This window comes from Artemia franciscana, chromosome 9 (genome assembly GCF_032884065.1).
Source record: "Artemia franciscana chromosome 9, ASM3288406v1, whole genome shotgun sequence".
Taxonomy (NCBI): Eukaryota; Metazoa; Arthropoda; class Branchiopoda; order Anostraca; family Artemiidae; genus Artemia; species Artemia franciscana.
This window is the reverse complement of record NC_088871.1, coordinates 20910048-20936928: the sequence shown is the minus strand read 5'-3', so window position 1 is coordinate 20936928 and position 26881 is coordinate 20910048. Positions and strand designations below refer to the sequence as shown.

Genomic DNA, 26881 nt, shown 5'->3' with positions numbered 1-26881 from the left:
TATCATGAGTCTTATCATTTTTAATTTAAGGGAAGTCAATGTCCTTTGCTATTTTTAGGAAAAAATCTCCAATTTAATCCAACATTATCGAAGTCTAATTATCAAACATGCACATCTGAAAAAAAAAAAAAAAAAAAAAAACAAGCTTAAGCAAAACGAAAAATGTCGCCTTCTAATTTTCAAACCATTCAAGATGAGTAAACATCGTCTCCTGCTCTTTGTATAAGTTCACAAAGCGCGCCACGACAAAGTTTTGGTCTCTCTCAGTTTGCTCCCCCCCCAAAAAAATTGACCAGAAGTGTTGATAGGTAACTCTAAGATAGTAAAAGTAAGGAGCAACATTAAAACTTAAAACGAACAGAAACTATTAAGTACATGAGGCCCCCCCCCCCCCAAATTAATACTTTTCTCTTCACACTTGGGTTTTTAGTACCTTCAAAAAGATTTTTATAGTTCTAATTAAACAAGCCTTGTGTTTCAGGAGTCTTCCTTAAAGAATTGAGAAAAAAAAGTCGAACTTTAGCGTGAAGAGTGAGGTATTAAGAAGGGGCAAACCTCCTCATATACATAATAATTTCTGTTCATTTAAGTTTTAATGTTGCTCCTAGCTTTCAGTTGAAAGAACTTTTGTTTTATTTAATTTCTGATCTTTTTTTAATAATGCCGGGAAATCTGGCTCCCCCTTCACGGAAAGATTCTCTAGGCAATTCAATCCCGTGGAAAATTTATCCCGGCCAATTACCATTAACATAGCCACGTGTAAAATTGAGTCGGCAGAGAAAGTAAAACAAATATAAATAATTTGGTTTAGGAATTCTGGCAAATTCCCACAGTGAAAAATTTCTACTAAAAAGTTCACCTCCCAGAAGTTTCCTTTCCCATGAGAAACCCCAGTAGAAAATTCACCCTTCCCTCCCCCAACCGAAAAATTTATGCATACTTCCCAACAACAAATACTAGAGCCTACGTAAACCATAGGCAAATCGCATAACTTAAAGACCTCTTCCCAGGAGCTGTGGGGGGAGGTTGTTTTATCTCCAAAGATATGATATTGGGCCTTTCAACTATGTTGAACGATATGGCTAACTCAAAATTTTGATCGAACGACTTTGGTGAAAATAGGGGCATGATAGGAGGGCTAGAAGGAGGCATCTACACTTTTCTGTTACTTAAAAAGGGCACTAGAACTTTTAATTTCCGTTTGAATAAGCCCTTTACAGATAGCCTAGGATCTTTGGTTCGAAACGATCACGAGGAAAAAAAACGAAGCGAAATTCCACATTTTGAAGATGGGAGCACGAAACCTCTACAATAGGTTCTCTGATATGCTGAATCTGACAAAGTGATTTTCATGAAGATTCCTTGACTTTTAGGAGGTGTTTCCCCCATTTTTCGGAAATCAAGGCAAATTTTCTCAGGCTCTTTGAGATAGTCAAACGTCTGATAGCTAGGTCTCTTGGGATGCCATTCCCGCACAGCCCCCAGGGCAATGAATGTAAATTATACACTTTGTCAATTTCATCCATGCAGGATTTATCATTAGGAAGGAGGGGAATGTTTGATCCTGGATGTTTCCAAAAAGGCCAAGAGTATTGAGGCAAAATTTCAGGAAATGTTAAGTTAAATCAAAAGAGTCAATATATCCAAGTTATCAATAAGACTCATCTGCCATATCTTAGGAACAAGTATGGGTACTAACTAGAAAGTTTCAGGGCCACTACTACTACTGCTGCTATGCGGATGCAAATGAGACTTGATTGTGACGGCAACTGCTATTACATCTGTCAGTAACTACTTTCAGGGAATGTTGAGGGGGACGTTGAACTTTGAAACTTTAATGTTTAAAAAAGACCACTTTGATGTTTGGTGCTTTGATGAAAATTTGATGTCGAAAAAGAATTGATGTTGAAATGGGGAATGTTGAAAAACTTGAAATTTTGGCAATCTAAAACAAACAAAAACAAGAGCTAAGAGCTCATATGGCACTTGTGACGAGGCAAGAAGAGCTAAGAGCCAAGAGATCATATGGTATGAGCTCTAGCAAAATTCTATGAATCAATAGATTGATTTAAAAGGAAAATAAGAGGCTTAATGCCGGTCAGGATTTAAAATAAGAGCTCTGAGTCACGATGTCCTTCTAAATGTCAAAATTCATTAAGATCCGATCACCCACTCATATGTTATAAATACCTAATTTTTTCTAATTTTTCCTCTCCCTTTAGCCCCCCAGATGGTCGAATCTGGGAAAACGACTTTATCAAGTCAATTTGTGCAGCTCCCTGACGCGCCTACCCATTTTCATCGTCCTAGCACGTCCAGAAGCACCAAACTCGCCAAATCACTGAACACCTCCCCCCAACTCAACCAAAGAGAGCGAATCCAGTACGGTTCCGTCAATCACGTATCAAGGACATTTGCTTATTCTATCCACCAAGCTTCATCTCGATTCCCCCACTCCAAGTGTTTTCCAAGATTTCCCCCTCCAACTCCCCCCAATGTCAAAAGATCTGGTCAGGATTTGAAATAAGAGCTCTAAGACATGAATTCCTTCTAACTATCAAATTTCATTAAGATCCGATCACCTATTCGTAAAATAAAAATACCCCAATTTTCAGGTTTTCCAAGCTTTCCGGTTTCCCCCTCCAACTCCCCCAAAGTAACAGGATCTGGTCGGAATTTAAAATTAGAGCTTTAAAGCGCAAGACCCTTCTAAATATCAAATTTCATTAAGATCTGGTCACCCTTTCGTAAGTTACAAATACCTCAATTTTCAAAATTACCCCCCCCCCTCCCAACTCCACCAAAGACAGCCGATCTGGTCCAATTATGTCAGTTACGTGTCTTAGAAAGGTTTTTATTCTTCCCATCCAGTTTCATCCTGATATCACCGCTTTAAGTATTTTCTAAGATTTCCGGTTCCCCTCAACTGCCCTCCCCCCCAATTACGCTGGATCCGGTTGAGATTTAAAATAAGAGATCTGAGTCACTTCTAAATATGAAGTTTCATGAAGATCCGATCACTCCTTCGTAAGTTAAAAATACGTCATTTTTTTCTAATTTTTCAGAATTACCCCCCCCCCAATAGAGCGGATCCGTTCCAATTATGTAAATCACGTATCTAAGACTATTGCTTATTTTTCCCACCAAGTTTCATCCCGATCCCTCCAATCTCAGCGTTTTCCATGATTTTAGGTTCCCCCACTCCAAACTCCCCCCAATGTCACCAGATCCGGTCAGGACTTAAAATAAGAGCTTTGAGACACGATATCCTTCTAAATATCAAATTTCATTGAGATCCGATCACCCGTTCGTAAGTTGAAAATACCTCATTTTTTCTAATTTTTCAGAATTAACCTCCCCAACTACCCAAAAAAAGAGCGGATCCGTTCCGGTTATGTCAATCATGTATCTAGGACTTGTGCTTATTTTTACCACCAAGTTTCATCCCGATCCCTCCGCTCTAAGTGTTTTCCAAATTTTAGGTTTCCCCCTCCCAACTCCTCCCCCCATGTGACCAGATCCGGTCGGGATTTAAAATAAGAGGTCTGAGACACGATATCCTTCTAAATATCAAATTTCATTGCGATCCGATAACCCATTCGTAAGTTAAAAATACTTCATTTTTTCTAATTCTTCAGAACTAACCCCCCCCCCCCCAACTACCCCAAAGAGAGAGGATCCGTTACGGTTATGTCAATCATGTATCTAGGACTTGTGCTTATTTTTCCCACCAAGTTTCATCCCGATCCCTCCACTCTAAGTGTTTTCCAAGTTTTAGGATTCCCCCTCCCGATTCCTCCCCCCCTAATGTCACCAGATCTGTTCGGGATTTAAAGTAAGAGCTCTGAGACACGATATCCTTCTAAATATCAAATTTCATTGAGATCCGATCACCCGTTCGTAAGTTAAAAATACCTCATTTTTTCTAATTTTTCAGAATTAACCCCCCCCCCCCAGCTACCCCAAAGAGAGTGGATCTGTTCCGGTTATGTCAATCATGTATCTAGGACTTGTGCTTATTTTTGCCACCAAGTTTTATCCCGATCCCTCCACTCAAAGTGTCTTCCAAGGTTTTGGTTTCCCCCTCCCAACTCCCCCCACCCCCAATGTCACCAGATCTGTTCTGGATTTAAAATAAGAGCTCTGAGACACGATATCCTTCTAAATATCAAATTTCATTGAAATCCGATCACCCGTTCATAAGTTAAAAATACTTCAATTTTTCTATTTCTTCCGAATTAACAGGCCCCCCACTCCCCCCCAGATGGTCGAATCGGGAAAAAGACTATTTCTAATTTAATCTGGTCCGGTCCCTGATATGCCTGCCATATTTCATCGTCCTAGCTTACCTGGAAGTGCCTAAAGTAGCAAAACCAGGACTGACAGACTGACAGACCGACAGAATTTGCGATTGCTATATGTCACTTGGTTAATACCAAGTGCCATAATTAATTAAAAAAACTTCCCAATGAAGAAGTTTTTCAAAGAAAATTAGAGAGCCATATTAAACTTAAAACCAGCAGCAATAGATTCTTATAATATTTTGAACTCAAAACGACCAGAAATTACTATTGAAGAATAAATAAAATGCAAAACACCAGGAATTAAATAAACTAAATAAATAAATAAATCTTAGAACAAGTAAAAATCACTAAAAACAAGATTTTGGCTACTGCCCCCTTCCTAACTGTAAAAGTCTAAAGTCTAAAGTGTTCATTTGTCCTTTACTGAAAAAAAAGTTACATTAAAAACATGTTTTTGAACTTAAAGTATTGAAAATATTTTTATATATATAGATAAAATTAAATTGAATAAAACCTTCAACCTCTAAGCTTTAGCAATGAATGTCCTTATATATCAAGTTTATAGTTTAATTTTATGAATTCTCTACAAGGACTGTTCAAGACACATATAGGGGCTACAGCTAGGGGGAAAGGAGGCAGTTTGCCATTTATATCAGTACCAGTTTATGTTTGTTTGCTATGACTGTAATTTCTGGTTGTCTTGAGTTCACAAAACACAGGCAAACTGTTTGAAGAAAATAAGGAAAAATCATTAGAAACCAGGCCAAATATTCAATTATTTGCCTTTCTAAATACGATATTTTTCCTCCTTATTTTGTTTGTAAAAATAATTATTTGCAAGTTTCTGCAGTAATAGTAGATAGTCAATATTTTTCTATTAGTGGCTGCCTGTAGATACAGCACCATCTATTTTTTGAGTGTTTATATTTCGTCATCTGAAAATTTTTAAGTCAACTATGTCTAAGCGAGTTAGGACAAAAGACCAGGAAATCAACAATCCTTGCTTAAAAGTAAGTAATCTGAACTCAAACATGCATCGACATACCTGTATAAGTTTTAAGATGAACATTTAAATAAAAGATGATTAATGGGAGCCAGCAATATTTGAACTTTTAGATGGCGCTACGAACAGTGCTTCCACTTTTCGATTTCAATTTTCCCTATTTTCATACTAATTTTCCCTTAAAGTCCTCGTGTTTAGGTCTGATTTCTCCCTATTTTTCTCCCTAGAATAAAGGATATTTTGCCCTAGATTTCCACAGAATTTACATGAGATCTTTTTACTTCAGATAATGATAACATATAACATCTCTTACACTATCGAGAATACATACAAAAGTTCAAACTGAGATCTTTTTACTTCAGATAATGATAACATCTTTACACTAACGAGAATACATAAAAAAGTTCAAACAAGTGTCATCTCCAGCACTTCATCGCACGTAGCGTTTGCCTTCGTCTTGAAGCCAGCGACAGCTTTCGGTATACTGACAGTTGATGAAGTTTTATCTTCGTTTTTCAACCAGTAATTGACTCGGATCAGTGAGACTAGGGTGACATTTTCGAGATTATTTCTCATGTCTGTTTTGATCAATTTCAGGAGGCTGAACAAACGTTCAGCTGGAACGTTGCTAAAAGGTAACGAGAATATCAGCGAAATGCACTTCCGCAGTTCCGGGTACTTGATTTCGCCACTGCGAGTCTTCAGACCAAGTATTTTCTTCCAGTATTGTTCAACTGACAGGTCTTCAACTTGGGCATCTCCCAAATGAAGCTCAGTGACATCAGTCATTGCCTGTGACCTCCATTCTACGTCCGTTTTCTGGAGGGAACACTTTTCTGTTAGAACAGGAAATCTGACAAATAGTGGCCTTAGAGATTTTGGGTTCAAATTTCTTGCATTCCTTGGTTCAACTAAAGCCAAAATGTCATAAATTTCGTCTCCAAACTTGAACCGGTCTTTGATCTGCTTGATAAGGACTATATAGTAGTTTCGACACGACTGGTAAAAAAGGTCAATGTTATCACTTGGCTGTTGAGCATCCTCCAGTTCTTGCATGGAATCGGTTGCAGCTATTCCCACATATGTCTGGTTTAAAGGCAGGTAATCACTTGAAAGGTAAGGATCCAGTTCAGTAAACGAACCAACATTGCGAATATAGTCCAATTTCATGAAGTTAGACGCAACATCATTCACAAGTTTGCTGACACTAAGCTTCAGGGAGTGAAGAAGTGGGAGTTCGGATTGAAAAACTGTATTGAATTCGTTGGAGAGGCCAAGAGAGTAGTCCATGAATTCAAGGTATGGCTTTGTCAACTTGCTTTGTAATGTCGACAAGATAAGGTCATTTGTTGCAGTTGGGTCTTCAAACGTGGTTTCTACGAAATACTGAATAAGTGCAACCCGTTGCTCAATAAGCCTCTTCACACAGGCCTGAAGGGATAACCAACGGGTGTGTCCCGGAGCAAGAATTCGGTGTGCTTCGCATCGGAAGAACTCCTGAAATTCGTCGAACTTCTCTCGCCTGGAAGCGCTTCTGGAAAAGTGGGCATAGATATTTCACGCCAAGTCTTCGAGTATCTTGGGAAGTGACAAGCATGCATATGACGAGCATAAGTGAATAAGATGGCATGAGCATTTCACATTCAAGATGTGTGGCACCATGGCTTTCATAAGGGTTGAAGCAGATCTTTTGGCTCCAAACATGACGTTACTTGTATCTGCACAAAATCCAACAATATTTTGCCAGGGAATCGAGTTTTCTTCAATGACTTGCTTGATGCGGTTAGTCAGGCCCTCAGCCGATCCATCACTACACTTAACCATATCCAATACTTCGACATGAAGTTTTAGATCTTTCTCGCTAAAAAATACAACCATGATAGCTAGCTGTTTATCAATAGTACGATCAGTGGTTTCGTCAATTATCACAGAGAAAAAAGTGGTTTTGAGCAACTCGACTAACTGGTTCTGTAGCACCAACGAAAAATTCTGTCGCAAAATATTTGTAGCTTTCTGTTTACCCAATGTGACCCCTGCCAAGGCCTGGTCTTTGGGAAATAATTTTCTGAGGAAATGAATCAAGCTGTCTGCAAGACGTAATGGCAGATTATGTTCTGCCAAAAATATGCAGATGCGCTGTTCAATTTCTTTGGAATGACTGCCTACAGTCAGAAGTTTTTCAATGCTGCCAGACTTCGTCTCGATTTCACTGCTTGCTTTTATATGCTGCTTGGTCAGGGCATGCTTCGTCAACTCTGAGTTCCCACAATACACATACTTCAAACAGAACTTACAGTATGGTACATAAGTCTTTTTCTTTGACTTGTTTGACACATTTTCTATCCAATTTTTACGCATTGGTAACTGAAGCCACTTGTCAACAAACTTTTGCTCGAATGTTTTCTTTTGGGAATTCTGCCCTGAACCCTGCTTTTTTTTGGAGAAGTCACCAGGAGGTGAACTTCAGGAACATCATCATCTTCGTCATCCAGTCGTCTTTCGGGACTAGATGCAATTTGAAGATTATCTTCCTCTGAGTCAGTACACTTGCTTTCAGACGAATTTTGCATGTCAATGATCTCAAGAAAAAGTGTTTTATTAGTGATCAAAACTAGTCTATTTCTATAATTACTTGTACAAGGGTACACAATAACTAGATCATGCTAAACTATGCTCATGGGCATTAAGGTGCATATCCTCAATTAAGTTAAATTACCTCATGTATAATTTAAGTTTGCAGTATGGAGTACGGATGGACCGAAAATTTGCAATGGTTGCATTGCACTAGTTTGCAAAAATCAAAACGAAGTATGCCCAGCTTGATAAATGATAATTAATTATTTATTATGTTGTTTGTTGGTTGGTTTAGAAAATGGTTAACCTTTACTACTGCACGCCAGCAAAAACGTAGGTTTTTCCATTAGTGCAGTAGATGTAAATAGTAAAGAGTTAAATTGTCTTTATTAATAAAGTAAGTATCAAAGTAAAGTATCTTCAGATTTGGAACACCACTTTAAATGGAAAGAAATTTGTGACCCACTTCTTCACTAGAAGAGCTTTGTTTTGATGTCTTCTAACCTAGGAGGGACTAACCTAAGCAAAAACAACACAAAAGAAGTTTCTCTGTAAACCTAGCTTAACAAAATACTTTAATTTGCTACCTTCACATTGCTGCAGTCCAAGGTGAAACAGTAGATTTTACATGATTCCAAATGGCAAGTGGCAGGCAAATGGACATGAACAAAAGACTAGACTAAATATTATTATGTGAATCATTAGATTAAAAATAAGGGTACTCACAGCTAGTTTTAACAGAATGCAGGGTCCTTTATAGACAGTATGAATTGCAACTTTTCTGCAAAAAAGCCACAGTTTGCACCAACACCAGCATCTGTCCCTAAATTTTGACACAGTCTGCACATGTTGTATAGGAGGGTGACCTTAGGTCAGTGTCTTTCAGGACCGTACTTGGTAGAAATAAGTCTTTCAACTTCCGTAAATGTCTTGTATACTTTCTTCTATGATCAGATTGTAGCTGGAGCCTTGTTTTTTTAGTTAAGCAATGGAGAGTGACATTTTGTGTCATGATGAAACATCAACGCCTGCCAATTATCAAGTCAAAAACTGTTCTTTCATGGTTTAAATCATATTTTCTTACTTCATAATTAAATTTAAGCCCTTTTGACCTGTTTAAAATTGATGTAGTCACAAAATCAATTAAAATATTAATTTTTTAAGTAGCAGAATTGATTTTTCTTTTTTACTCCTAAAGAGGTCAGATGTGCTTTAACTGGACTGTACAATCATAGAAGGGAATGTATAAAACTGAAAGAAAATTTTAGAATTGAAAAATTACAGTTTCTGACCTTTCACCCATCGACCTAAGGTCATCTCCATGGGCAGCTGGTGCTGCCCAGGCTCCCGGCTAAGGCAGCTGGTGCTTTATTTGGATAGTTCCCTGTTGATTTGCAGATAGATTACCACGGGAAAAAGAGGTCACCAGCAGATTGAAAGAATCCCTAGTGCTAAGTGCATAGGTCGCATGCTCCTATTCTACAATTGCTGCCCAACCAATACTCTTTATGTTGGGCAGTTTACACCCAATCAAAGGCATTGCTTAAAAATAAACTAAATACTAGGCTACCTAAACTAAATTACTAAATACCTAATGAATGAAAATCCAAGGGATTAAAGTCGTCCCTTCCTAATGAATGTCATTTCACGCTTTAGCTTTTTTTTGAAATTTCGCGCTGATCTTTGCAGTATAAGCCAGTGCTGCGGCATAAGTATTTTCAAGAAGACTGACCATAATCTGCAATCTATAAGAATTTGTCAGCCTTTGTTTGAAAAATTCGAATTTTCCCTGAAGATCCCTAAAAACCCTTACTTTACCCCAGATTTCCCTGAATCCCTAGATTCAAAATAAGTGTCCCTAAAAGAAGTGATTTTCCCCTAAAATAGGGTAATCTCCCTAGAAGTGGAAGCCCTGGCTACGAAGTCTTACGCAACCTGAAAAAACCGCTTCGGCGTATTTCTGTCGGTTGAATTTTTTAGAAATCTTTAATGATGATTTTAAGTAATTTCTGAGGCCACACAGATTTCCGTCTATTATATAGAACTGGTTTGTTTTTTCTTACAAACTTCACTGTCTTAATAAAAGTTTTTAATCGTTTTTCAGTCATAACACTTTATTTCAATTATCACGGTTCAAATAAAAATAAAACGAAAACTTTTGTTTCGATTTTCGGCCTCTAAGTTATTAGTGGTGTTTCAAAACTAGTATTTAGGCATTAATTTGATTTAAAAAAAATAGATTAAACATTTTGCGTTATGTTCTATATTTTTCCAAATACGGATTGTTCCATAAAAGGAGCAATGCTCTCGACTGTTTAGGTCTGTGAACTGTATTTTAATACTCTTTTAAAGGTCACGCTGATAACGTCACCTTATGGTAGGAAACGACGATATTTTGAAAACCTCTCTTGAGTAAAATAAATCACTGTTTATAGAGAGGTTTGAAAAATTGCTTCGAAATTAAAGCTTATCAGCACCACCTTAAGAAAACAGCAAAAACAATGAGATTTTCCAAAACTCTGAAAATCTGATTTTTTTTGTCATCGAATAAACTCTAAAAAATGAGAATACAACAAAAGATCTTTTGTGCTCAAAAAGGTCTATATTTTGTTTTTTCTCAAATAGAAATTTATGTGTTATATTAAATTTCTTTCGAACATATTCCCATTTCTTCAAAGATTGTACTTTACTCCCAAATTTTATGACTTCCCCTGAGCTTTCAGATATACAGTAAAAAGGGCCTGAATACGAGGTGGGGGTGGAAGGTATAAATTTTTCTCTAACTTTTCTTCATTTGGATTAAGCCTTACAGGCACCGACGAGTAATAGCTTCTTTCTTACTTCAAAGAAGTGTTTATTTTGAGAAATAAAAGATTAGATTCATATTCTTACCGGCACCAAAGGTGGATAGGTTGCGTGGGGTGGGGGTGGGGGGGTATCTTCAGTAATGTCAAAAAATCTCCTAAGAAAGGAAGCAAAGTGTTATAAGGGAATTGGTTTTCGTTGACGTTTAAATTGAAATATTAGGTTTTACATTTATTTCTTATATATTAAACATTTCGTGGCAACAAACTGTAAGTAAGGAGTGACTCTTGCTAATAGTAGGTATTTGCTAATAAGGGGGAATTTTCTGGGAAGAGGGGGGGTCCGCAGGGATGGGGATATTTTCCGGTGATATCTTCCGCGGGGATTATTTTCTGGAGGGGGTAAACGCCTGCTCCCGTGAGTATTAGCATTTTCGTATACTTAAAACGCACAGAAATTACTCCGTATATGAAATGGGTTGTCCCCTCCGCAATCCCTCGCTCTTTACGCTAAAGCTTTTAATTTTTTAAAAATGTAGAATTGTGGCAAAGAGTCAAACTTTAGCGTAAAGAGCGAGGGATTGCGGAGGGGACACCCCATGTCATATACGGAGTAATTTCTGTGCGTTTTAAGTTTTAATGTCGCTCCTTACTTTCAGTTAAAAAACTAGTTTTTTTATTTAATTTCTGAACGTTTTTGAATTAATGCATGTTTGATTTTGGCTCTCCGCACATAAATTATTAAAATGAAATTTGTATATTAATTCTTTTTTGGCTAAATGGCTTTCTCTTAGTTTTGATCAAACGATTTTGAGAAATAAGGGGTGAGGAAGGAGGCCTAGATACCCTCCAATTTTTGGTTACTTAAAAAGGCAACTAGAACTTTTAATTTTTAAAGAACGTTTTTATTAGTAAAAAAATGTACGTAACTTTAGAATTAACTTACGTAACAAACTTTTATATTCTTATATTTTTATTATGTATATGAGGGGGTTTGCAACCTCGTTAATACCTCGCTCTTTACACTAAATCGTAAGTTTTGTTCCAATTCTTTAAGAATGGCCCCTGAATCAGAAAGGCCGTAGAATAAATATTTGAAATTACTAAAAATACTTTAGCATAAAGAGCGAGCTATTTATCTCCTCCTAAATACCTCGCTCTTTAGTATTTTTAGAACCCCTCATATGCGTAATAATCTCTGTTCGTTTCAAGTTTCAATGCTACTCCTTACTTTCAATTGAAAAAACGCTTTCATGTTTATTTTTTCATTGTTTTTTTTATAGTAATGCTAGAAAATCCTGCGCCCTTTTCATTGAATTTTTCTTCCCCCGTGATATATTCCTCCAAGGAAAGATCCTCCCACGTAGCCCCCTCCCCTCAACCCCCCCCCCCAAACCAAAAAAAATCCTTCTGAAAACGTCTGTACACTTCCCAATAACCATTACTGTATGTAAACACTGGTCAAAGTTTGTAACTTGCAGCCCCTCCCCCAGGGATTGTGGGGGAGTAAGTCATTCCTAAAGACATAGTTATTATGGTTTTTGACTCTGCGGAACAAAATGGCTATCTCAAAATTTTGATCCGTTGACTTTGGGAAAAAATGAGCGTGGGAGGGGGCCTAGGTGCCCTCCAATTTTTTTGGTCACTTAAAAAGGGCACTAGAACTTTTAATTTACGTTAGAATGATCTTTCTTGCGACATTCTAGGACCATTCGGTCGATACGATGACCCCTGGGAAAAAAAAACAAAAACAAACAAACAAATAAACACGCACCCGTGATTTGTCTTCTGGCAAAAAATGCGAAATTCCACATTTTTGTAGATAGGAGTTTGAAATTTTTGATATAGGTTTCTCTGATACGCCGATTACGATGGTGTGATTTAAGATTCTATGATTTTTAGCGGGTGTTTCCGCCTATTTTCCTAAATAAGGCAAATTTTCTCAGGCTCGTAACTTTTGATGACAAAAACTAAATTTGAATGAAACTTATATATTTAGAATCAGCGTGAAAATACGATTCTTTTGATGTATCTTTTAGCATCAAAATTCCGTTTTTTAGAGTTTCGTTTTACTATTGAGCCGGGTTTCTCCTTACTACAGTTCGTTACCATGAATTGTTTGATAAAAGCTATCTCAATAAACCTTATCAACCCATTTTAAAAGTTTTTTTTTTACTGAACCATTATCTGTTTAATTATCTGATTATCTGATAACCATAACCATCTGATAACCATTATCTGATTAATTTTATCTATAAAATTAGTGGTTAAATCTAACAACGGAATTAAACTCTATTTCTCAATTTTCTTCCTTTTGATCAAACAGTTCGTGGTAACGAACTATAGTAAGGAGCGACCCGGCTCAATAGTAACCGAAACTCTAAATGTAACTTGATACCAATAGTAAAATCAAAAGAATCGCATTTTAATGCTGATTTTAAATATATGTTTCATCAAGATTAGTCTTACCCATCAAAAGTTACGAGCCTGAGAAAATTTGCCTCATTTTAGAAAATAGGGGGAAACACCCCCTAAAAGTCATACGATCTTAACGAAAATCACACCGTCAGATTCAGCGTATCAAAGAACCCTACTGTAGCAGTTTCAAGCCCCTATCTACAAAAATGTGGAATTTCGCATTTTTTGCCAGAAGACAAATCACGGATGCGTGTTTATTTGTTTTTTTTTGTTTTTTTTTCCTAGGGGTGATCGTACCGACTCAGTGGTCCTAGAATGTCGCGAAAGGGCTCATTCTAACGGAAATTAAAAGTTCTAGTGCCCTTTTTAAGTGACCAAAAAATTGTAGGGCCTTAGGCCCCTCCCACGCTCATTTTTTCCCCGAAGTCACCGGATCAAAATTCTGAGATAGCCAGTTTATTCACCATAGTCGAAAAACCTAATAACTATGTCTTTGGGGACGACTTACTCCCCTGCAGTCCCCGTAGGAGGGGCTGCAAGTAACAAACTTTGACCTTCCTTATTTCTGCTCAAATCATTTCGGACATTATATGCAAGAAGATCAGCAATATAAAGCATAAGGCCACCTCTCGCCATCTGTTTCCTATTCAGCCTCTCCATCCTATATCCTGGAATATCTAGAAGGATATCCTTTTTTGAATCCAGGAAAGTTTCACATAATCCTATAACATCAGGAGTTCCATCATTAACGATCAGTTTCAGCTCATCAAAAGACGAGCAGAGTCCCTGAATGTTAAGATGAAACACAGAGAAAATATCATCTCGTTTAGAGGAGGCAGAACTATTTAATTGCGAAACATACTTACTTTTAAAAGCCGAGTTAGAATCCATATTCATGTGATTTCTAATTCCAATTGAATTATTAATTATATTTTCAATATCTAAAGGATTATTTTGTAAATCAAGTAAACGATCCCCCAAAGAGTTGATACCAGCCTGGCCACTAACAGAAATCGTCGATTTACTCATGGTGGATGGCAGTTCCGCCCCACGACCACGCCCACCAGACCACAGGTATAAGGAAAAATATAAGGAAAGAAGAGTAAAAAATAATATAATCAAGGTATGGATAAATAATGATAATAAAATCAAGGTAAGAATAAATAAGAAAAAACAGGGAAAGAGAAGAAAAAAGAAACAAGGAAAAACTAAGAAATAAACAAATAATCAGCACTGGTAATATAAACCATTCATTCATAATCATAATAATAATAATATCACCCAAACCATTATCATGCATTGACCTCACACCAAGGAGTACTCCTCCCCCATGCCTCTCCCATTGAAAAGTAAAAGCACTAAAACTCACAGTAAATGGGTTTGTTCTAATTCTATACTGTTGGTGCAAAAAAAAAAACAAATAGCAATACAATAAAAAAAACAAATTGCAATACAATAAAAAAGACACAATATTTGTTGTAGCAGAAGATACCATTATATAAGTCACTATTACTATTTTTATTTCATCGGACCAAACTAACTCAACAAATAATTCAAGCAATACTTTTTTCCTATCAAAACACAAAAAGTGTCCGGGCTTCCACAAACTCACTAAACAAAAAAAGAAAAAAAAATATTCAGTCATGTATTCCAGTCCATAGAATTGCCTCGGCCATTTCCTTGCCTTCGCTGTCGTTGTGTTTGAATCAGGCTACTAATATCTGGTGGGATTTCATAAAAAAAAAAAACATTTCCACTGGCCCTTCCTTAAGGCGACGAATACATAGAGATGGTGGTATGGATCTCGCAATCCAAGTCTCAAAACCTGTTTTTTTCACGAATACTGGTTCGGATAGCTAAAAGTTTTTTTTCGAACTTCTCGAACAGACGGGGGAGAATCATCGGATAAAAAAACATTCTGATTGCCCATGATAGTTTTTCCACGAAGATTTCGAGCCTGTTTTAGAACTGCCACTTTCAGCTCCCTGTTCTCCATGATAATCTTTATCAGCTTTTTTTCAGGCTTAACATCAGCTATCGTGTATTTGGGTACCTCATGGATTCCAAGGCATGACGAAATTATACTATCGAAAATCGCTTTAGCGTTTACAGTATCAATTGCTGTCACGTTCCATACTAGAATATTTTTATCAGTTTCTTTACTTTCCAACTTCATCATTGTATGCTTTAGGTTAGATAACTGCGATTTCAGTAAAGAATTTTCATCAACCAGCACAGAAATGTGGCTCTTCAAATCATTGGTTTCTACCTCAAGGCTGATCACTTTAGGCTTAATACCTTCCACCTCCAATTTCGATTCTAATACAGATTCTTCGATCTTAGAAATCCTTTGATCTAATCCTTTAAAATTAACATTCAGCTCATTTAACGTAGTTGAATTTTCTTTAACAGTCTGTAAAACTAGACTCAAACTATCAGCTAGTGATTTCAATGAGATTCCTTCAATAGGACTGGATGCGAGAAAAAATTCGTCACATTTTTCCTTCTTCCTCTTTCCTCCCGTTATACAAAATAGTAATTGAACTCCAAGAAAAAATAGACTGTAGAAATATACTACCACATAAAACTCCTTTAATTACTCACTTTGCATAATATTGGCATCTGAATCTATCCAAAAAAATTTCGACGGCAAATTAACCTTGCTGAACACTAAATGAATGGGCCGACGCAAAGTAGGAGTATTTACCTCGAATGCATTCTTGTTTTATTAAAACTTTGTGAGAGTAAATCCGGTTTAAGATGTTCACCAGGACTGCCAAATTTTTTTTAAGGAGTGTGTCATATTTTTTTCCGAAAATGTGCTTTTTGTGTCATCTCAGATTCCTTAGTGTGTCACAAAATGTGTCATATTTTTTGCTACAAGTGGTATCATATTTAATTGTCAAATCTTTATTTAGAGTTTTGAATATATAATCTTTTCCAAATCAGTTCAAAAAGGAGTAAACTTAACCTTAAACTATTATCTTGGATCGAGACGTTTTTATGACGTCATGAAAGTAATAGGAACAGTCGATTAAATTAATGTTACACACTATGAATTTGTGTCTGGGCGGCCAACGAGGCAAGTTTACATTTATAAAAGTTTTAGGGACAATCAATTCCGACAGTAAATTAAAGACTTTTCGCATGATGTCGTAATCGTAACCGGCTAAGCTTTAGTTGATACCTTCGAAAATGGAAAAATACAAGACCACAGTAGGTGCGTTTGAGCTTTTTAGTTTGCGAGCATAAAACTTGTCTGAGACCTGGATTCAATCGATAAGAAATTCGTAAAAATCAAGTATAACGCCTGACAACGATTCTTTTTGTTTTAACATGCTTTGTGTCTACTTTTCTTCTCTTGTACAGTATATCACTTTGACTCGGCAATCGGAGTTCCCAGAAAAAACAGTTCCAACTATCTGTCTATCAACTTGTCTGTGGTTAATTGTGCCCTCATTGAAGCTTAGCTTGAACCAACAATACTACTAAGCCGTCTTCCTGTCTTAATGGTTACAATCGTACCTCTAATGGACCTAGAGGCCGAAGAAAAATGTAAGCCAAAATCAATCGCATATTTGTACTAAAAATTACAGATGAATATCAGATATATAAGCACTGAACAACTTGATAACCTCTCACACACAGACCCCCTCCCCAGAACTTCAAGTATATTTGACCCAGGCTATATCTACGGCTCATTGGTCTCTTCTTCTTTCTCCTTGTACCTGGCCATAAAATTCTTCCGCATATCGGAAGGAATTTCCCAGTCGTGTACGGTCCCTGAGGTACGAGAGACCAGCTGCTTTGCATGCATCAGTGAGTCTATCGTGTCGAGAAGTAGACTGTTCCTGAGTTTCGTTTTTATATTTTATAGAACTGAAAATTGACTTTCTGCAGCTGCACTGGAATACGGAAGAGTACACAGATTTAGCATGAAAAGGGACAGCTCTTCGAACTGTGGCTTGCCTTGAGCGTCTTTTGTATTCATTAACGTCTTCCAAAAGATCGAAGGAGACATTTCAGTTCCCGTTGTTCTGGTAATCGCATCCCTGTGCTCACTCATCAAGATCCACTGAGTCTCTATTACATTCCTTCACCTTTCTACTTCACCTTCATGTTTCCCAAGTAAGCTGCTGAACCGACCAGTCAGTCCCACTAGAGTGTCAACTTTTTTCGCTAAAGCAGTCACTAGGTCTAAACAACCCAAAGCTTTTAAAGTGGAATCAGAATGATCAAATCATTTCCTCATTTGTTTGATAACTTCTACAAGGAAGTTCAGGCAGTTCAACCTAAACTGTTTGAGATCATTCGAGGGTACCACATCCTTGTATTTCAGCACGTGTATTTCGGTATTTGGACCAAAAGGAATCTCGGAGAGTTCCTTGAAACAGCCTGAGATCATGGGAATAAAAAAAGCATCATCATTCTCTAAGATGTCAGTTTTGACAAAAGACTTCTTGATAGACTTCATGGTTGCCCTTGAGCTGGAAAGGAGTTTGTGAAGGCGAGTGTCACTACTCTGGAAATCCAAATTCAAGCAACTGATCTTGTTGACCTTTTTCATCCTTTTTAAGTGAAACAAGGTAAGGTTAGAATGAAGTAATCTTGTTTGAAAATAGAAGTATGTTCAGTTAGAAATTTTGAAGCTATATTTATTTACTCAATATGTAAGCCATTCAACTAGCTTCAATCTAGTATTTTTGTCATATTTGTTGGTGCCTTTTTAAGCCAGATGGATTATTCTGAAGGAAAGACTTCTCTGGAAATTTGTAATTTTATCCGAGGTGGGATGCCCCTCCTGTACTCTTAAAATATGAGTTGCTGCTTATGCGTACAGCTTTGGTAAACTGCACGCTGTTTGCTTTTTACTATTAAGTACATGCCAGTTGGCTACATCACATACTCAATCAAGCAGTCAAATAAGTTCAGATATTCAACGTGAATTTTGATTAGAAATTTCCACCGATGGCTATTTTCTTCTCGTGGTTTAAATTTAAATATGGTGATGGCATCTGTCCTGTATTCCGCACTGTTTGTGTACTACTGCCACCGTTAGGTAGTGCTATTCCCCTCCGTTAATTTGTAGCTTTTTTGGAGGAAGAAAACTGAAATTTTACTTTTCTTTTATTACCATTTAAAAACAAGACTTGGATGACAAAATTGTGTCATTTTTTTTTGAAAAACGTGTCATTTTCGTCGATTGTGTCATTTTTTATCAAAAAATGTGTCATTTGCGTCGATTGTGTCATCATTTCGACTGAATGTGTCATTGTGTCACGCAACATCAAATTGTGTCATTTTGACACAAAATGTGTCAATTTGGCAGCCTAGATGTTCACTGAATGAATGTTATATGTGAACTGAAATGTAAATAGATGTTATCTTAGCCTTTGTAAATTTGGCGTAGGAAAAGAAAACAGTAATGCCTACAGACTGCTGCGATTTTGTTCGTATAAAAATCTACTTATAACCAATACAATATTGGGCCGTAAAATGGGCCCTTAAATTAACAGGGGATCGACATGATGGCAAGACAGCTAACCTTATTGACTATGTTATTGTAAACCCAAGACTGCAAGGACTGATACACGATACTTGGGTATATAGTTGGGCTGTTATTGATGTCAAAAGTACAGATTGTCATCTAGTAGTGTCTAGGGTTAATCTACAGCTAAAATTTCGGAAGAGTAACTACCTTTCGGGAAGCTATGACGTTGATAGACTCCAGGATGAGAATTTGAGAGAAACTTTACAGGAAAGTTGAAAGGATGCTCATGGGGATTTAATCAGCAAATTTAGTTAATTCTGCTGCTTAAAATGATCTCAAAATTGATTTAATACGAATTTATCTTCAGTTTTCTGTTTATTAAATTTTAGTAACATATTACGGTACTTTTGTCTTTAGAAGATTAATCCATCTGCGTTCTTATGGCTATGGTTTGATTTTGGTATCTAGTTTGTTCATTTGCCGGTAGTAATTGATTTCGAAGTATAGAATTTCATTGTTATAGTAGTATATTGATGTTTGGCCATTAGCTGATTTCCCGTTGAATTGAATTCACTCTTATTTAATAAACAATGTACCCTTTAATCATTTAAGAAGTAGCCGCCCAAGAAGAAACAAAGCTCTGAAGACCGACGGCTACAACAATCATTATCTGTAAATATTTAATATTTCTAATGAAAAAGGGGAATTCCCCCCTCCCCCCCAAAAATCAAAAGCCCATCTTTGTCTAAGTCTAGTTTTTTTTTTTTTTAGTTTGCGTCTCCGTCAGTTTTCTATGATATTGCTCAGGATTGTTCTTACCCGTACAGTCTTCAATCTATTTGTCACCTTAATAGTGATAATGTTGAAGCGTACTTTTTCATATTAATAGAGAATAAAGATGATTTAATCACATTTGGTTCGTAGAGGCTGCCCAATTGAGCAAAATAATGTACGTAGAAATGGAAAATAACTGTTCAAACAAGAGAATACTCTGGGGATAATAAAACTTTAAAGTTTTTTTTTGATAATTTCTGAATCTGAATAACTCATCGTAATCGTGCTCAAAAAAGCCTAAGTCAATGCTTAAGAAAAAAAGAACTTCCCTCGGTGTAGGTTTAGCAACACTGGAATGGCCTGTGACATGGATTTCATTCTGTTTTCTATTTCTAGGAAAGCAATATGTCCTACAAGTGTTTGAAAGAAAATGGTTATGATAGAGATCTATGTGAGAAGTATTTTGCAAACTACGCCGCCTGTAAAACATTCTGGGTAAGTAGATTCTGTCGGAATCTAAATAAACAAAATAATGCTTCAAATCATAGCTAAACAAATAAACTGCAGTAAATGATTGTATGAGTCGCATGTGTACCAGCCAGTTTTTCAAAATTTTTGATTCCCCCAAAAATTATTATTACTTAGTATGATACCTACCCATTCTTTCTTTGAAAATCTTTTGACTCATAACTTTTTGTTCTTTATACTTGCTTAAAATTTCACATATGAGGACTTCTAACTTTGTTCTTATTACTGGCTCCTGGCACGCAGGAGAACCAATCAGGTTTAGAAAACGCAGCCTTATCCGTCTATCCAGATGTTTTTTCTTTTTTGAAATATGGCAAGGAATAATATTTGGCTTACCAAAAATAACCTCACAGATGTAAAATAATGAAATTAAAGTGCACTCCCCCCCCCCAAAGAAGCGTAGAAAAGTAATATCTCTTTTTCTCTTTGGTTCTGGTCCTATCAACATTGAAACAAAGCTAGAATCTCAGCAGTTTTCACACCTTGGCCCAGGAACTTGCATGTTTGAATTCCAGATCTCTGTTTTGCATTTTTAGTACTCTGTAAACCAAAGAAAATCGGTTTTTGGAGAAAATGTAATCGGTATGACCAGCTCTGTCATATTGTAAACATAGAGTATAAAAATCGCAATCCAAACTCATTGATTTTGAAATTTCTTACCAAGCATTTGGAGAAAATAACTGAGCCTTATGCTCCATAAGCCTTTAGATTTGCTCGATCAATGTTATAAGTATTTTCAGGTATTTCAGGTTAATGATTAACATTAACAAATTATGTCTGTGCATTGTAAAAGGAACAAGTAGCTAAACTGCCATGAAGATATACTTTGGATTAAATCCTTTACTTTTTCTCTTGATGAGCTATATAATGGCCTCAGTGAATGAATGCAGTTGCTAAATTAGTTAATTTGTCTCTATTAATTAATTAATCAAAAATATTTTACATCAAATTGGCGATATTAAAAAGTAGTTGTTTTACTTTACTGGTTGGGAAATTTGACTTGAAGGTACACCCACTCGATGTGGAATTCCTGTCTTAAGAAATCAATGTTGCCCGTCAATCATGCTTTGGCTTCGCCAGTAAATTTGTATCAGTGTTCTGTTGGTAGTTAGATTAAGCTCTATATTTACCATCAGATGAACGTGACGGTTATACTACTGCTACTACTACTACTCATACTACTACTACTAATAATAATAACAACAACTCCTTGGGGCACAAGGACTCTGGAAGCCAACATAGCTGTCTCGAAGAGGGAAGTAAAAAAACACAATCTTTGATCATCTCTCATCATTCATCCGCACAATGTTTCTTAGTTTTGTTTCTAGCTCTTTCATGCCTAAAACTACTTTTAGAAAATTCCTCTGGAATACGTTTAACAAACCTTCATCTGCCTTTTGAAGTGCCCACGTTTCAGAGCCATTACCACTGGTATTAGCGTAGCTTCAAATGTTCCAATCTTTATTCGTAGACTCTTCTTCTTTTTATTCTTCAAACAATTTTCACTGGGCCTTGGATACTCTATTTAACTATTTTATTTAAACAACTTAATGCGACAAATTCTTCAATACAACAAAACAAACATTAACCCCAAACAGAGGGCAGTGGCTATGAAGTTGGACATGCTGACAAAAAGAAACTTAATAATCTCTTCGTAGTAGTGATGACAAACTGGTTAATGACAAATAAAAGTATATAATACAGAAAAATGCAAAAAAAAAAACAGAAAAAAACGTGCAAGTCAGTTACAGGAGCCCATCTCAACACGTGTTGACATCTACATTCTACTTTTTACATTTTCACTGCCTCCTCCACTTTAGCAACAGTACTATCCAGGAAAATGAAGCTATCCAATTGATCGACCTTCTCGTTGCAACATTACCTCTTTCAACTTCATTTATTTCTAATGTAAGCAATTTGGTTTTCATAACATTAATTTTCAAGTCTTTTTTTTTTGCATTCTGAATTCTCAAAACTTCCAAGCACATATACGGCATTCGCTACAAGGATAGAACATTCACTAAAGTTTTCTCTCTGCTGCATCAAATGCCTGTTCATAATCTGGAAAGCTTAAGACTAAAATGGTTTGATGAATCAGATGATTCTCAATTATTAGTTTATGAGTGAAAATTTAGTCGAGGCATCCTCTCCTCTTCTTAAAACCACACTATTATTCTCTTAAACAATTTTTGTAGCATTAGTATAAACATGCTAAGTAATTTGCTTACTACAAGAGCAGAGCTAATGCCTTTACAATTACCCCACTCATTCTTATCACCTTTGTCATGATGGGGTCTAGTAAAACTTAATTGAAAGTCATACAAATTTTACACATAAATGTGGAAACTAATTTACTATTTATAATTCTCTATTATCCAGAATTTGCTGCGACTGACTTATCCGAATTCAAGATTAGTGTTTCTAACTTCTAAAATAGGCCCCCTCAAAATACAAGGTAGTCTTATTGAAACATTTAAAGATTTTGTGTGTGTTTTATTTTCTTGCTGATTATCTGCAAAGATTTTCTGCTGATTTTCTTGCTGAGTTTCAGTAAAAATACTTTTATTTGTCCTTTTTTCCCTTATGCTTCTAGTTTTGGTTTATTAGGAGATTAAATAAAAAAAAAACAAGTTTTTTTAACGGAAAATAAGGAGCGACATCAAAACTTAAAACGAACAGAAATTACTTCGTATATGAAAGGGGCTACTTCCTCATCAACGCCCCGCTCTTTACGCTAAGGTTTGACTCTTTCTCTTAACTCTACTTTTTAAAACAGTAAAAAAAACTTTAGCGTAAAGAGCGGGGCGTTGATGAGGAAGTAGCCCCTTTCATATACGAAGTAATTTCTGTTCGTTTTAAGTTTTGATGTCGCTCCTTACTTACCGTTAAAAAGACTTGTTTTTTTATTTAATTTCTGAACGTTTTTGAATCAATGCATGTTTTGATTTTGGCTCTCCGCAGATGAATAATTAAAACAAAATTCGCATATTAATTAATTGCAATTAATCGGAAGATTTTGAGAAAAAAGAAGCGAAGGAGAAGGCCTTGTTGCCCTCCAAGTTTTTGATTACTTAAAAAGCGACTAGAACTTTTAATTTTTCACAAACGTTTTCATTGGTAAAAAATATACGTAACTTACGAATTAACTTACGTAACGAACTTCTATATTCGTATGTTTTTATTGCGTATATAAGGGGGTTCAACCCTCGTCGATACCTCACTCTTTACACTAAAGCTTAGATTGTGTCCCAATTCCTTAAGAATGACCTCTGAATCACAAAGGCCGTAGAATAAATAGTTGAAATTACTAAAAATACTTTAGCGGAAAGAGTGAGGTATAACGAGGAGGTAAACGGCTCATATGCGTAATAATTTTTGTTCGTTTTAAGTTTTAATGCTCCTCCTTACTTTCAGTAGAAAAAACTTTTAATATTTATTTTTTTATTGTTTTTTCAAACAAAGCTAGAAAATCCTGCACCCCCTTCATTGAAATTCTCTTTTACCACGAGAAGTCTCTCCATGGAACTATCCTCCCACGTAACCCCACCCCCCTCAACTCTCCCCCTAAACCAAAAAAATCCCCCTGAAAACGTCTGTACACTTCCCAGTAACCATTACTATATGTAAACACAGGTCAAAGTTTTCAACTTGTAACCCCTCCCACGGGGACTGCGGGGGAATAAGTCGTCCCTAAAGACATAGTTATTAGGTTTTTCGACTATGGTGAATAAAATGGCTATCTCGAAATTTGGATCTGGTGACTTTGGGGGAAAATGAGCGTGGGAGGGAGCCTAGGTGCCCTCCAATTTTTTGGTCACTCAAAAAGGGAACTAGAACTTTTAATTTCCGTTAGAATGAGCCCTCTTGCAAGATTCTAGGACCACTCAGTCGATACGATCACCCCTGGGGAAAACCCCCCCCCCCCAAAAAAAAAAGAAAACAAATAAACACGCATCCGTGATCTGTCTTCTGGCAAAAAATGCGAAATTCCACATTTTGTAGATAGGAGCTTAAAACTTCTACAACAAGACTCTCTGACACGCTGAATCTGATGGTGTGATTTTCGTTAAGATTGTATGACTTTTAGGGGGTGTTTCCCCCTATTTTCTAAACTGAGGCAAATTTTCTCAGGCTCGTAACTTTTGATGGGTATAACTGATCTTGATGAAACTTGTATATTTAAAATCAGCATTAAAATGTGATTCTTTTGATGTAACTATTGGTATCAAAATTCCATTTTTTAGAGTTTCGGTTACTATTGAGCCGGGTCGCTCCTTACTACAGTTCGTTACCACGAACTGTTTGAAACGTGTAAGGGTTTAAAGTTTAAGGTTTTTTACAGAAAGCGTAAACTATGGAGCATATTGATAAAAATGACTTCAAATTTTTGAAAGCTGTATATAATTCTTACCTGAGGTCAAAAGGAGAATTATCACTTGTAGTAGGTCAAGAGCCAACAGTGTGCAAGCTGAATTTAAATGTATAATTGATCTAAAGCCGAACTGGCCACCCATGACAAAACAAACAAAAGAATTTGAAAGAGACAAACGGGTCTATGGCCGGTTCCTTTACTGGCCGTAGACCTGTTTGTGTCTTTCAGATTCTTTTCTTTTTTGAAGCAAAATGTAATAGTTCAGGTCAGAGAGGACTAACTGAAGTTGTTATAGTAAGCTTTCGTGTCTCCAAGTCCAGTTTCTGCTTTTGACCGGTAAGCTTTGTTGTCGTAGGCGTTCGAGCAAGCTAAAAGTTCAAATTGAATTTAGACCGGAAAGTACTTACGAATCAGATGGCCCCCTGCTCCCTTCGCCATAATATCTTCTTTTAATAAAAAATTGAGAAATCTAAAGATCCAAAAAGGAGCATTATATTATACATTATCATCTTCCAATAATTAAAGAAGAAGAAGAAGAAGAAACAGTGTTTTCCAATGTGTCCGAAGATGCAGTTGTGTATCACGTTACCATTTTGCCATCTACTTTGTTACAACCTATTTATTTTTCGGATTTTGGCTGAGTTAATCGCTCATTTTCTGCATTTTAGACTGATATAGAGTTACGCTACTCTACGCACTACTCAAGATTTAATCTTTTTCTCATTGCTAAATAAATAGGAGCTAATAGGAAGGTACAATCTTTTTATTATTTTTATACGCTGGTTAATATCCGTTCAGGAGCTGATAAAAGTGTATGACATCCGTTTCTTGTGAAACAAGCTCGTTTATGTGGTACACCATTTTGAAAATTGTAAGGGGCTGACAACTTCAAATTTGTGGCACTTATCGGATAAAAATCAGATACTGAATTTGCGCGAAATGTAGGTAAGTCCTGATTCACTTCGAAAATAAGCTGAATTTTGAGCTGTTGAAAAAATGAGCTACATCTTAGCTTTGCTTATTCCTTCCCCACAGTAAAAAAAAACTTCACTTGTCTTAAGTCTTTTCAAGGATTTTTTTTTTAAGGGGAAAGTAACTACTGATCGAAGAAACAAAGGCATTCACCCTTTCCTGCCTCCGCCAGAAGAAAGAGAAAAAGTTAAAGAAGAATATTTGTCTAAGACTTAGATGTTGTTGGTTTTTAGTATAATTTTGTTGAGATTAATTTTACGAAATAAAAAAGAGATTCTTCCCAATTTGTTCAGTTGTCATTATTAAATCATTAGCATAGCCAGGAAAATAAGATTTAGGTCCCTGCACTCCTCCAGAATTTAACAACTTTATTACCCTCAGCTTCTTTAGTTATTATTTCTTTGTAAAAGGAAATGTTGTCCTTTGCAAAAGGTCACTGTGCACAATTTTCAGTACCGATATCGATATATCTAGGTATAAAAGTAAAATAAAAAAAAAATTGAACATAGCCAAAGTGTTGCTCCCGAAGTATAATTAAATATTCTAATTATAGTTGTAATAGCATTCATTGTTTTGCGAGAATTACCGTACACTTGCCTAAACTTATTGTCGTGAAATTTTTTCTTCGCATTTTTTGAGCAATTCAAGGCTATTTTAAAAAAAGAATGCATTTTTAACCGAAAACTTTTATTGTAAGTGTTTTATTGTTTATTATTTTCTTTGCTGAAGACGGCCCTTAGATATAGGGCCGAAATATTCAAATATGTTTTGTTGGTTCACTGTCTTGGGAAAAAAAAAGTCCTCATTATTCTCTCTTCTGTGGTTGTACTGAATAAACTGATTAAACTCCGAGTTTATATTGTCACTAGTACGATTCAGATTAACAGGTAAATCTACTTTTTTAATAAAAGACTCAACTTCATCCTCGCAAGTCGACAAAACAGTTCTTTGAAACAGTTCTTTAAAAATATCTCGCAAAAATAGGAATAAAATTACAAGCAGAAAGAGAATTATGAACTGTAAAAATTATGAACTGAATTGAAAAAACTGTTTTGAGACCATTTTTGTCCTAAATTCAGTTTTCAAAGTTTCACTGAATAAACTGATTAAGCTCCAGGTTTATATTATTACTGGTACAATTTAGATTAACAGTTAAATCTACTTTTTGGATAAAAGATTCAACTTCATCCTGGTAAGTCGATATTAATGTTTTGTTCCAGATAGTTCTTATTCAACTTCATCCTGGTAAGTCGTCACTAATGTTTTGTTCCAGATAGTTCTTATTCAACTTCATCCTGGTAAGTCGACATTAACGTTTAAAAATTTCTCACAAAATGGAATAAAATTATATGCAGAAAGAGAATTATTGACTGTAGAAAATAATGAATTGAACTGAACAAACGGTTTTGAGACCGTTTTTTTCTAAACTCACTTTCCACAGTTTCACTGAATAAACTGATTAAGTTCCAGGTTTATATTATTACTAGTACGATTTAGATTAACAGGTAAATATACTTTTTGGATAAAATATTCGACTTCATCCTGGTATTTTGACATCAATCTTTTGTTACAGATGTTACTTTCAAAATATCTCAAAGAAATGGAAATGAAATTATGCGTAGAAAGAGAATTATGAACTGC

General features: G+C 36.0%; 1 protein-coding gene across 1 annotated transcript; it reads left to right on the top strand.

Moving 5' to 3' along the window:
• Positions 1-5177: 5177 nt before the first annotated feature.
• LOC136031123 (coiled-coil-helix-coiled-coil-helix domain-containing protein 7-like) lies at positions 5178-25524 on the top strand. The gene is made up of 3 exons (XM_065710440.1): positions 5178-5314; positions 19765-19863; positions 25355-25524. The coding sequence occupies exons 1-3, from the start codon at positions 5261-5263 to the stop codon at positions 25454-25456; spliced, it is 255 nt and encodes an 84-aa protein (XP_065566512.1). The 5' UTR covers positions 5178-5260; the 3' UTR covers positions 25457-25524.
• Positions 25525-26881: the final 1357 nt, after the last annotated feature.

Coding starts and splice junctions, on each gene's coding strand:
- LOC136031123 (XM_065710440.1), top strand. CDS start 5,261: ATGTCTAAGCGAGTTAGGACAAAAGACCAGGAAATCAACAATCCTTGC. Junction 5,315..19,764: donor TCAACAATCCTTGCTTAAAA/GTAAGTAATCTG, acceptor TTCTATTTCTAG/GAAAGCAATATGTCCTACAA. Junction 19,864..25,354: donor CCGCCTGTAAAACATTCTGG/GTAAGTAGATTC, acceptor TTTTTTTTTAAG/GGGAAAGTAACTACTGATCG.